This window comes from Salmo salar, chromosome ssa17 (genome assembly GCF_905237065.1).
Source record: "Salmo salar chromosome ssa17, Ssal_v3.1, whole genome shotgun sequence".
In the NCBI taxonomy this organism is placed as follows: domain Eukaryota; kingdom Metazoa; phylum Chordata; class Actinopteri; order Salmoniformes; family Salmonidae; genus Salmo; species Salmo salar.
The window spans coordinates 64,374,048-64,387,131 of NC_059458.1; the positions used below are offsets into that span (position 1 = coordinate 64,374,048).

General features: G+C 44.9%; 1 protein-coding gene across 2 annotated transcripts in view; it reads right to left on the reverse strand.

The window, feature by feature from the left end:
* The window catches only part of LOC106576426 (semaphorin-3C), a 47,428-nt gene that overhangs the window by 13,191 nt on the left and 21,153 nt on the right, over window positions 1–13,084 (reverse strand). Inside the window, exons 3-10 of one of the 2 annotated variants that reach the window (XM_045699969.1) lie at window positions 11,656–11,816; window positions 9,511–9,573; window positions 4,930–5,049; window positions 3,621–3,711; window positions 2,330–2,449; window positions 1,938–2,095; window positions 1,679–1,793; window positions 1,025–1,094 (exon numbers count right to left, since the gene is read on the reverse strand). In XM_045699969.1, the coding sequence (XP_045555925.1) occupies window positions 1,025–1,094; window positions 1,679–1,793; window positions 1,938–2,095; window positions 2,330–2,449; window positions 3,621–3,711; window positions 4,930–5,049; window positions 9,511–9,573; window positions 11,656–11,816 (898 nt within the window). The remainder of the gene's footprint in view (window positions 1–1,024; window positions 1,095–1,678; window positions 1,794–1,937; window positions 2,096–2,329; window positions 2,450–3,620; window positions 3,712–4,929; window positions 5,050–9,510; window positions 9,574–11,655; window positions 11,817–13,084) is intronic. The other variant, XM_014153606.2, reaches the window with a different exon arrangement.

Genomic DNA, 13,084 nt, shown 5'->3' on the forward strand with positions numbered 1-13,084 from the left:
CCTTAGGATTTATGGAAGGGTCACGGTACAAGGTTAAGTAACCCTGATCTAGATACTGCCCAATTAGCCTTGATGACTAAAGAAACCAGGGTTGTATTCATTAGTGCACACCAACGCAAAATGTTTTGCAATGTAAAAAAGAAAATGTGTTTCTTATTGATAGTTCCCTTCCTGTTTCTGTGCGTTTGCTTCTGTTTAGTTCCTAGTGAATACAACCCAGTGAGTACACGTAACAGGCACGCATAGCCATCCTGCAAAAGCCCTTGAGGATAAATAACGTAATTGAACACATATAGTGTCTGAGTTACCACATACAGTAGACCTCAGGAAACACCAGGGGTACTACATGGTGATACTCATACATAATGAACTTGCTGTCAACATTGCGAAAGGAAGCAGAGCTCACTAACTGCATTGCTAGTACATAAGGAAAAGTGATCAATGTAATGAGAACGGTATGGTAAAGTCAATGAGCCAAATACTGTAGTGCTGGTGGGAGGAGCTATAGGAGGATGGGCTCATTGTAATGTCTGGAATGGAACATATGGAAACCACATGTATGACTCCCTTCCATTTATTCCATTACAATGAGCCCATCCTCCTATAGCTCCTCCCACCAGCCTCCCTGGTACATGCAGGTCACTAGAGTAGGCTCCCAAGTGGCGCAGTGGTCTAAGACACTGCATCTCAGTGCACGAGGTGTAACTGCAGTACCTGGTTCGAATCAAGGCTACACCACATCCGGCCATGATTGGGAGTCCCATAGGGCGGTGCACAATTGGCCCAGCGTCGCCCGGGTTTGGCTGGTGTAGGCCGTCATTGTGAATAAGAATTTGTTCTTAACCTTGATTAAGTAAAGGTTACATTAAATATGCTATGCTAACTGGCATTTCCAGTGAAAGGTGATACTGGGGTCTCTATCCAGGAGCTCCTGTCATGTCTGCTTCATTCCTAGTGATATCCGGTGCTGCCATGCCAGTCAGCATAGCCACCAAGGCTTGAGCAATATTACCATTGGCCTCACCTTGTGGATGTGAAGACGCCGAACACCAGGAGGCTCTTGGGGTGATCGGTTTCCAGCGAAAACACACTCTCTGGAAGGGAAAACACAGCGTTGTGTTATGGAGTCAGCGTTCATCATGCACCTTATAGTTTAATATTCCTGGAATGGAAGAGTCTGAAGTGGAGATGAATTGAATGAATGTCCGTGTTGACAGACCTCCATAGACTCACAGAAGACTAAAATAATACTACGGGATGAGTTGGGTCACTCTGGTTGGATAGTCCGGATTGTCATATTATCAACAAACGATCTGTTGATAAGCAACTGCTTGTTAGGATTAGACTAAAGGATAGGGTAAAGGTTAATATTGGGGTTAGAGCTAGGGTTAGTAGATTGTTTACATGTTACTAATAGTCTGTAGATAGTCTGTAGAGCATCTACAGGTGGACTAGCCAACTAAAGTGCAACCATGAATTCTTTCAATACTGACGAGAAGGTCAAGAAATAGGTGTAAAGACCCTTCTTATAATCCAAAACACCTGAGAATCTGAGATACATTGGTATTTGTAGAGACTGGCCAGGGAGATGTTTAGTTCTAGGTAAACAGGAGAGGTGGTTTGGGTTGGAACAGAATGTTCCAGGCCTTAGGTAGGTAGGTGTTGGCGTATTCCTCACCGAGCTCGTCAAAGTGTGTCTCGGTGCCGTCCTCCTCCAGCACTGAACACACCATCCGGGCCTTCAGGAACGTGGTCCACTTGTTCACCAGGCTACGCTGGCCACCTATGTCATTCTGTAGACGTTGAAAGAGATGCATGTTAATGTCTCATGCATGCACACATATGCAATGCACACACGCACGTACACACACACTTCCTGAACACACACTTACAGGACACACACTTACAGAACACACACTTACAGGACACACACTTACAGGACACACACTTACAGGACACACTCTAGCGACCATGGTGTGGATGTTCTTGGTATTCCCACTGTTGTCCGTCAGTCTCTCCCGGAAGAAGAAATACAGTTTAGCATCGTTGGGATCCGATCCATCTGGGATTAACTGGGCGTCTATGAAGATGGGTTCTATGGAAAATAAATAAACAGGGTAAAATGTTACAGTATAACGTTCTGTCCATTGTCTCCAGTATCAAAGTAGTTGAAGTACTTTTAATTTACTTCATGTGGATCTCCAACTCCAGATGTGTTAGTGCAGGGATGGAACAAAAGCCTGCCCAACCTCTAGCTTTTCAGGGTCACAGTTGGAGACTTCTGGTGTACATTACATGTGCTTCATATGTTTCTGCTGTATGTGCTCACCGCTCAGCCACTTGGAGTTGTGCTGGTCTGTCCTCACTGCGTTCCTCCTGGTGAGGCTCCTGAAGATGGCAGCGTCCGTCCCCATGAAGTCTATGTACATGCCTGAGAACAGCTCCTGGTCTGGAACACAGAGACACATACAGGGCTGTGTTCATTATGGCACAACATGGAAGAAAACAGAGTGTAACAGGGAGGTACTACCGGAACTTGTTCTACCTGAACTTGTCCACTAAGAAAAGCTTGTTTTAATTTTCCATTGCAAAAAGTGTTGCCATATAGTGTGCCCTAATGAACACAACCCTGACCCTGGAGACTTGGCAACACAAGATCAACCACTGACTATTAACAGCCAACGGAACAAAAATGTGCCTGTGTCAACGAACATTCTGGGTTCATATTCAATGCTGATGGAATAAACACAACTATATAATAATTTTGAACCTTTATTTAACTAGGCAAGTCAGTTAAGAACAAATTCTTATTTACAATGACAGCCTTTGATGTACTGTTTACAATGACAGTACATCACTGTGGACAGGGAATGGTGACAGTAAACAGTAATGGAGCCAACAGAGGATTTACAGCCATAGTGTTTGATCTCCCTGTACTTTGCTAATGACCCTGGCTGTGAGCCCGCACTATCTCTCTTTCTTTCCTCTCTCCACACCCGCTGTGCATTTCATCATTCCATTACTCTGTCACTTCATCATTCCATCAGCCCCAGCCCAGCATGCAGCAGCCTGTACTCTGGCGGTGTGGCTCAGGTCCAAGTGGGAGTGTTTGTATGTGGTTGGCTGCTCTGAGGGGAGCAGTGGTGTCAACATCCCCCAGACAGCACAGGCTCATATGAGGGGTTCAGTATGGAGATAGAGCCTTTTATCTAGCCCAGACACAGGCCTGATTGTCCCCTAGTCTGACTCAGAGGCCTTCTCTCTGCCACCACTACCCCTCCTCTCTGCCAACCCTCTCCTTGTGACCGGACTGCCCGGGCTTGAGGGGCTGATGATGGGTAGGGCTGCTGATGCCACGGGGCTCGGGTGTCAGAAAAGCGAGCTGTGCGTGCGACACGGTGACTCCGGCTATTTCGTCAGCAACTTGACACCCGGCAACCAATCAGAGACCATAGGACAACACAGAGTGACGAGGGTGTGCGGCCCGACCTACGGCAGGGTCACCGATAAGGGGGAGTGGGGTTAACCATAGGGTGGTGAAGTATAGCGGTTTGTGTTTTTGGATGGCGCGTGCTACAGAGACATAAATAGAGCCAATAGAGGGACAGAGGAGAACTTACGAAGCATGACGGAGACAGTGTTGACTCTAGGACTGAAGGAGCACCTTCCCTTCCCAGATTCCGCTCTGGAGTCAATGTGGAACACTTGCTCCTACAGGAAAAGAAAATGTAAATAACAGATTTTAGAATGGGAATTTGGCAGAACTCTACCCTCCGCTCTTATTAGCAATAAATATGAGATTATGAGCATTTCAAATGTTCTCAAGGTAGTCCAGTGTAAGGTTTTATCCCTCTGGTTTAAAGAGTTACAAAGCCAGCGCTGGGCTTTACCTTTACTGGTCTGTACGGGACATTAAAAGAACATGTCCTCCGATGGGCTGAGATGCTGTGGTTCCATCTCAGACCTGGCCCTCTGCCACCCCTCACAGTGAAATGGATCATCTGAATTTACAATCTTGGCAGTCAGCGGAAAATCCCCCCATCCCATCCCCCCGATTTGGTCCTACCCACACTTCGACAGTTCTGACTGGGGGAATGAAGGGGAAGGGGGTGTCGTCAGCCCAGGGACGTTCTCCAGAAAAGCGCGACTGATCTCCACTGCGTGAAGATTCCCCGTGGCTCTGGCGGTGAACCGTGGCCATTCATCACAGGGTCTGTACGGCGACACCCTCACACAAAAGGTGACCTGTCTGTGACACTGAAATCCCCCTCACTAGGCTCCCATACAACAATGTGACACGCGCTTAGGGGTCAAAGTGCCCAGGGAGTTATGCGTCAAAGTCCCACAATAGCAGCTTGGTACTGTTAGCAAACCCAGTCTGAGACACGATACTGACACATCCAAGCATTGGCTGATGGGAAAAACAGAGCAAAGCAGCTTTTCAAACAAAACCCTAAATGACAGAAGACACCATACTGCAGAAAGAGCCTGGTTTCGAACTCTGTGCCGATTAGTACTTGGCAGGCGCTGCAGACTGCTGTAACTATGAGTGAGTTCAGTGAGCGCTTTTCTCCTGGAGGTTTCTCAGTCTGGTTTCCAGGGCCGGGTGGCCAGAGACTGGGTCAGACAGCTCCTCCATCCCTCTCTTCTCTGTCTCAGAGAGACAGACACACATGACTAAACTCAAATGGCTGCTTTCCTGAGGATGTCTTGGATTAAGACAGACTTCCTCTTGCCCCAGACGAAACATAAAAAATCCCATAGTTTGGTTTCAGAAGCAGACGCCCAGTAGTAAACCTAAGAAGCTTTCGTTTCAGCAATATCCACATCACATATCCACAGGAATTTCCATTTGTATGACACTATGGTGGTAGAGAATGTACTGTAGGTCAAGAATAGCATAACTGTCATGGTCTGGAGCATACTAACTTCTGGTCTCCTGCCCCTGTTGATGAAGGCACAGACAGGACTGTAGGCACCACTCCCACAGATGAACAGATGGGTTCTGTTGAACGGCTGGACCACCCGGATGAAGTTCCCACATCCATGCTGCAGAGAGATGGGGAGGAAATTGGTTAGTACATGTATGAAATCACCAAAGTATTCATACATCAGTCAATCAATCATCAACAGCAAAATCCTTCCAGACTGCAATTGTTGAGAAGGTCATAAAAGCCAACAGTGGCCAAGTTGTGTTTGGTCAGGGACTATGCTTCATAAAGAACAATTACACAGTTCCAAATGGTTAGCTACCAATGTTATTCCAACTTTCCTCACTTGCTACTTACAGCTGAAGTTGGAAGTTTACATACACCTTAGCCAAATACATTTAAACTCAGTTTTTCACAATTCCTGACTTTCAATCAGAGTAAAAATTCCCTGTCTTAGGTCAGTTGGGACCACCTTATTTTAAGAATGTGTAATGTCAGAATAATAGTAGAGAGAATGATTTATTTTAGCTTTTAGTTCTTTCATCACATTCCCAGTGGGTCAGAAGTTTACATACACTCAATTAGTATTTGGTAGCATTGCCTTTAAATTGTTTAACTTGGGTCAAACGTTTCAGGTAGCCTTCCACAAGGTTCCCACAACAAGTTGGGTGAATTTTGGCCCATTCCTCCTGACAGACCTGGTGTAACTGAGTCAGGTTTGTAGGCCTCCTTGCTCGTACACGCTTTTTCAGTTCTGCCCACAAATTTTCTATAGGATTGAGGTCAGGACTTTGTGATGGCAACTCCAATACCTTCAGTTTGATGTCCTTAAGCCATTTTGCCACAACTTTGGAAGTATGCTTGGGGTCATTGTCCATTTGGAAGACCCATTTGTGACCAAGCTTTAACTTCCTGACTGATGTCTTGAGATGTTGCTTCAATATATCCACATAATTTTCCTCCCTCATGATGCCATCTATTTTGTGAAGTGCACCAGTCCCTCCTGCAGCAAAGCACCCCCACATCATGATGCTGCCACCCCCGTGTTTCACAGTTGGGATGGTGTTCTTCGGCTTGCAAACATAACGATGGTCATTATGGCCAAACAGTTCTATTTTTGTTTCATCCGACCAGAGGACATTTCTCCAAAAAGTACGATCTTTCTCCCCATGTGCAGTTGCAAACCGTAGTCTGGCTTTTTATGGCGGTTTTGGAGCTGTGGCTTCTTCCTTGCTGAGCGGCCTTCCAGGTTATGTCGATATAGGACTTGTTTTACTATCGTCGGACGGGGCGACAGTGTCTCCCAACCCCTCCTGTCTCAGCCTCCAGTATTTATGCTGCAGTAGTTTATGTATCGGAGAGCTAGGGTCAGTCTGTAATATCTGTATATTTCTCCTATCTTATTAGGTGTCCTGTGTGAATTTAAGTATTATTTTTTTTCTCTCTCTCTCTCTCTTTCTCTCTCTCTCTCTCTCTGAGGACCTGAGCCCTAGGACCATGCCTCAGGACTACCTGGCCTGATGACGCCTTGCTGTCCCCAGTCCACCTGGCCATGCTGCTGCTCCAGTTTCAACTGTTCTGCCTGCGGCTATGGAATCCTGACCTGTTCACCGGACATGCTACCTGTCCCAGACCTGCTGTTTTCAACTCTCTAGAGACAGCAGGAGCGGTAGAGATACTCTGAATGATCAGCTATGAAAAGCCAACTGACATTTACTCCTGAGGTGCTGACCTGTTGCACCCTCGACAACCACTGTGATTATTATTATTTGACCCTGCTGGTCATCTATGAACATTTGAACATATTGGCCATGTTCTGTTATAATCTCCACCCGGCACAGCCAGAAGAGGACTGGCCAACCCTCATAGCCTGGTTCCTCTCTAGGTTTCTTCCTATGTTCTGGCCTTTCTAGGGAGTCTTTCCTAGCCACCGTGCTTCTACACCTGCATTGCTTGCTGTTTGGGGTTTTAGGCTGGGTTTCTGTACAGCACTTTGAGATATCAGCTGATGTAAGAAGGGCTTTATTAATACATTTGATTTGATATTGTGGATATAGATACTTTTGTAGCCGTTTCCTCCAGCATCTTCACAAGGTCATTTGCTGTTGTTCTGGGATTGATTTGCACTTTTCGCACCAAAGTACCTTCATCTCTAGGAGACAGAAAGCGTCTCCTTCCTTAGCGGTATGACGGCTGCGTGGTCCCATGGTGTTTATACTTACATACTATTGTTTGTACAGATGAACGCGGTACCTTCAGGCATTTGGAAATTTCTCCCAAGGATGAACCAGACTTGTGGAGGTCTACAATTTAAAAAACATTTTTTTTAGGTCTTGGCTAGTTTCTTTTGATTTTCCCATGATGTCAAGCAAAGAGGCACTGAGTTTGAAGGTAGGCCTTGAAATACATCCACAGGTACACCTCCAATTGACAAAAAGTATGTCAATTAGCCTATCTGAAGCTTCTAAAGCCATGACATAATTTTCTGGAATTTTCCAAGCTGTTTAAAGGCACAGTCAACTTAGTGTATGTAAACTTCTGACCCACTGGAATTGTGATACAGTGAATTATAGGTGAAATAATCTGTCTGTAAACAATTGTTGGAAAAATGACTTGTGTCATGCACCAAGCAGATGTCCTAACCGACTTGCCAAAACTATAGTTTGTTAACAAGAAATTGTGGAGTGGTTGAAAAACGAGTTTTAATAACTCCAACCTAAGTGTATGTAAACGTCCGACTTCAACTGTATATACTGCCATGAAGTACAATCATAATAGCATAATATCATAATATCATAATTTCCAGTTTGCTCCCTGGCACTGGTAGAGTGGAAAAAAAGCGTGTCAACAGTGAAAGTGATATTTTGTCAAAGCCCCGTCTCCAGGGCTGAGTATATACAGCCCTGTGATCTGATTACAGATCCAATCGCGATCTTTCCCTCTTCAGCACGAGGTGGGAGTGGCCGGAGCACTGGGCTTTGTGCGTAATAAAAACTCAGACCGCGGAGCGAGCCAGCAGAGGAGAGGAGCACCCAGGGAGCCATTAGGAACTTGGCCATCCCCACGGAAACGGGGCAGCTGTGTCCGCTCACACTCTGCACACCAACTCTACCGAGAAAAACAATGATACGTCCAACATCACACACCCTTCATTCCCTCTCTCGTTTTTTCACCATCTCTTTCATTCCCTCTCTCTCTCCTCCTAGCAGATAAACACCCCTCAGACGACACCCACCATCAACTCTACACCCCCCACTGTCTGCTCATATCCAATAGCAGATTTACATATAAACTAATATCATGTCCCAGAGCTTGCTTGGGTTAACTATCCAGCCACAGCCCCCCTTCAGAGACAAGCCAGAGCAACTGTAGCAGGGGATTTAAAACCAGGCTGATGGCCTTTAAGGGAGGATCACACAGCGAGGGAACTTTTAAACATGGATTTAATCAATCTCAACCTTTTATACATACAATAAAGGAATATTTCTCCCCAAATGCCATCCTCCAGTGCTTACAATGTGTGGTCGTAGTTTGGAGGCCCGGTGACCCCAGATTCTATCGTAAAGGAGGAATTGAATATATACACATCAGGAGGGTAACCATAACAAACTGACTGCGATTCAGGAAGAGAAATAAAATGTCCGGGAGAAACTGCATTATAAAAACAGAGTTTAAACAGAGAGAGAGAAAGAAAGAGCGAGCGAGACAGTAAGAGTAAAGCGAGAGAGAGGGGGGAGAGGCCGAGAATGCAAGAGAGAGAGACCAGGCAGGGCTGCGAAAGAGAGGGATGGCAGAGTAGAGGCGGAGGAGGGAGGTAAGCTGACCACTGGTCTTCTCCACACAAATATTTGTGTGAGGCTGTCCACAGAGCTGGAGCCGTGACTCTAGGCAGCACTAATCACCCTCCACTGACTGGAAACAGCTTCTTCTCTACTCCTACAGTACAAGACTATGGTCCTACACTATAGTACTGTACAAGACCACAGCTCTCTGCCATGGTGGCTGTTGTTGCTAACTAAGGCTACTAGCTTCGTAACAGTACACCACATGCATGCCTTTGAAGTCACAGTCCAAGTAAAAACAGGCCAATACAGTCCAATAAAAACAATGGAACAAAAACAGAACTTTTGTCCTAACATGCAAAACAGCCTAATTAGTTACAAGAAACTGAATCACCAGCTGCTGTTTTGAGATTGTCAATGTTGTATATGCTAATACAGAGACGCAGTGCAGTAAGGGTTCAGGCCAGGTTATGAGATCTGTTGTCAGTCACAGTGGTTAACGTACTGCTTTCATGCTTGTTTGTTTTCTCTGGGTGGATTAGAGCACTCCTACGCCTCATTCTTCTATCGACTAACATAAAGAATGCCAAGAGGAGTCAATGACTCTCCTCAACTCCACATCTGCAGCCCCACGTGTTTGGAACTCAGGATGCTAACATGCTAATACATGCTAATGGAAAAGGACCACATCCTCAGTATAGTGTGTTCATTCATTTAGTTAGCGGGTAGCATCACACATGACTTTCAGTGGATTTAGTTAGCGGTTAGTGCTACATATTGAGCATTACTCTTCTTACCGTGGGGTCCTTGCCAGCCATTTGGCATTCCTCAATCTTGCTAACAGATGCAGGCCAAAACACCTGGTGAGAAACACAGAAAACAGCTTCATTAGGGACCATTGCACATCCTGGTCTTCTTGGAAAGCTGGGAACTTTTTTAAACCCAGAAACAATGGACAGCTTGTGGGAGCGGAAGGAAGGAAGAGATGACAACATATTGAACAGAAATAAACAGACTCTGAAGCAAACTGACAAACTTCACTTACTGTAGTGACTTCCTAATAGGGATGCTCTACACTGTAGTGACTTCCTAATATGGATGCTCTACACTGTAGTGACTTCCTAATATGGATGCTCTACACTGTAGTGACTTCCTAATAGGGATGCTCTACACTGTAGTGACTTCCTAATATGGATGCTCTACACTGTAGTGACTTCCTAATATGGATGCTCTACACTGTAGTGACTTCCTAATATGGATGCTCTACACTGTAGTGACTTCCTAATATGGATGCTCTACACTGTAGTGACTTCCTAATATGGATGCTCTACACTGTAGTGACTTCCTAATAGGGATGCTCTACACTGTAGTGACTTCCTAATATGGATGCTCTACACTGTAGTGACTTCCTAATAGGGATGCTCTACACTGTAGTGACTTCCTAATAGGGATGCCCTACACTGTAGTGACTTCCTAATATGGATGCCCTACACTGTAGTGACTTCCTTATAGGGATGCCCTACACTGTAGTGACTTCCTAATATGGATGCTCTACACTGTAGTGACTTCCTAATAGGGATGCCCTACACTGTAGTGACTTCCTAATATGGATGCTCTACACTGTAGTGACTTCCTAATACGGATGCTCTACAATGTAGTGACTTCCTAATATGGATGCTCTACACTGTAGTGACTTCCTAATAGGGATGCCCTACACTGTAGTGACTTCCTAATATGGATGCCCTACACTGTAGTGACTTCCTAATAGGGATGCCCTACACTGTAGTGACTTCCTTATAGGGATGCCCTACACTGTAGTGACTTCCTAACAGGGATGCTCTACACTGTAGTGACTTCCTAATAGGGATGCTCTACACTGTAGTGACTTCCTAATAGGGATGCTCTACACTGTAGTGACTTCCTAATAGGGATGCCCTACACTGTAGTGACTTCCTAATAGGGATGCCCTACACTGTAGTGACTTCCTAGTAGGGATGCCCTACACTGTAGTGACTTCCTAATAGGGATGCCCTACACTGTAGTGACTTCCTAGTAGGGATGCTCTACACTGTAGTGACTTCCTAATAGGGATGCTCTACACTGTAGTGACTTCCTAATAGGGATGCCCTACACTGTAGTGACTTCCTAATAGGGATGCCCTACACTGTAGTGACTTCCTAGTAGGGATGCCCTACACTGTAGTGACTTCCTAATAGGGATGCCCTACACTGTAGTGACTTCCTAGTAGGGATGCTCTACACTGTAGTGAACTTCCCAATAATGATGATAACTTGTCTCCAGTAAATGCTATATTTCCAATCCCGTGAGGAGCTTGAAGGATCTAATGCTGGGAACGTATCAGGCAATTACTTTGCAAATGGATGTGCTACAGCTCTCTCTGGGGTAAACTAAATGCATTCCCATCTGTTCTGCTCTTCATGCCTGTCAGTTATAGACAGGATAGCTCCCTCACTGCACACAGAGATACAATTAGCATGGCATTTCTGTTACAGAATCACAGAGCTGCATCAAGCACCACTAATATGTGTCATATATTTTGCTCCATGAAATGGGTGTGATCTAGCATATAAAATGTACTATATTATAATTATATTTAATTACCACCATTACTGTTCTTGTATAACTAGCATAATGTATTCAGCCATGATCTGCCACATGCAAGGAAAGCTAAATGAGATCAACATCATTTTGTCTCCTTGATAAATAGGATGGAAAGTAATGGAAGTAATGTAGGCAACGGACAGGGAGTTATGAGTCAACACACCATCATACTATAATACTGTAAGGCTGTAGGCAGTATCCTGCTATATCAATTCTCTACTTACAATACTATCACAACAAACAATGATCAACTAAACATTTCCCTGATGCTGTAAGGAAAATCCTCTTAGCAGTTTAACGGACTGCTAAGAGGACCTCACCTTGAGTGTCCCATGGGTGATGTTGTTGATGTCCATAGACAGGACATGGTCCTTACAGCCAACATACATCCTGTCCTGGTCCTCATCCATCAACAGGACCCTGTAGTCCATGGCCTTGTCTGACAGACTGTAGTACTCCACCGTCTGGGAGGCCTGCAGGTCTGTGGGATACAAACAGAAAATGTTATGGTGGGAAATAATGAGGAATCTGTAGCGTTTACAGCAGGACTATACCAAGTCAGCTAACACTGACTAAACAACAAGTGCATAAAAAGTGATTGCATCATCTGTTTTGCAACGGATGCAGTAGATTCCACACAACAACTTTCCAGCCACTTTATGAACACTTCACTATCATGGTGAGCAAAAGAGATCTGTGGAAAAACCATTTACTTGGTTGTCTCTCTGACCGACCAGCTACTGTAAAAGCCCTTATTGTCCTAAAGCTAGAAGGAAGAAGTAAACATCCTCTGTCTCTAAGCGTCCAGAGACGGAGAGCTCTCCATCCAAACCATCAAAGGCCTTCACTGTCTATGCCAAACTCATGCATATTTATCACTATTGACAGAGGGCAGGAGTGGAGGAGTTGAGAGCAAGTTGATCCTTCTTCCTTTGTCTTCTCTCTCTAATCAACAAACAGGCTGTCTGTGCACTCCTTCAGGCCTCCAGGCTAAAGTCACTTTTCATTATTCTATTCAATAGTATTGCACATTGCTTTTGAGGTCGAGGCCCTTTTATCCTGAATGAAAGCTGTTTTCCAGTGCCTCCCCTCCCCCTCTCTTTTTGATCATGGATGTGTGTTTAGTGCTGTTGCCGTATGGAATAAAGCTAGAGTTGTTTACATGAATAAGTACCATTTCCCACGCCTCTTCACTCTATTGATCTTGACATACCTCTATAAGCATCCTCATATACTATGCCCCAATCATATGGAGAGAAATCAACTTAAGCTATATTGTTAAAAAAGCATAAATTAGTCGGTTGGTGTATCACGTATAATTTTAGGCATGAGCATTCTCACAGTGCGGAATGAAGAACACACACCACACAACATATGCTTTGTTTCCACCAGACTCAAATCTAATACGAAGGCCCTTGTCAAACTCCAACAAGTCAATGTGCATTTAATAAAGGGAACCTCTGGAAAAAGGAGAAGATCCCATCTCCAAAGCTTTACAGCTGAGGAGATAGTGTCGCATTGGGCTCAGGGAGAAATTGGGTTAGCTCAAGCCTTCGGCTCATCAGGCTAAAGATGTTCAACAGCACCTCTGCCAGAGATCAGGGAAACCATGCGTGCCACCAGGGGTGAAGGAGTAACTATAAGAACTAATTAAAACCATGCTTCACTCCAAACCACTCTTACCTACATCTCTCCAGAATAAGCAGGCAGGGGAGAGATTTAAAGACCTTCTTGGAAAGGGTTTTATTT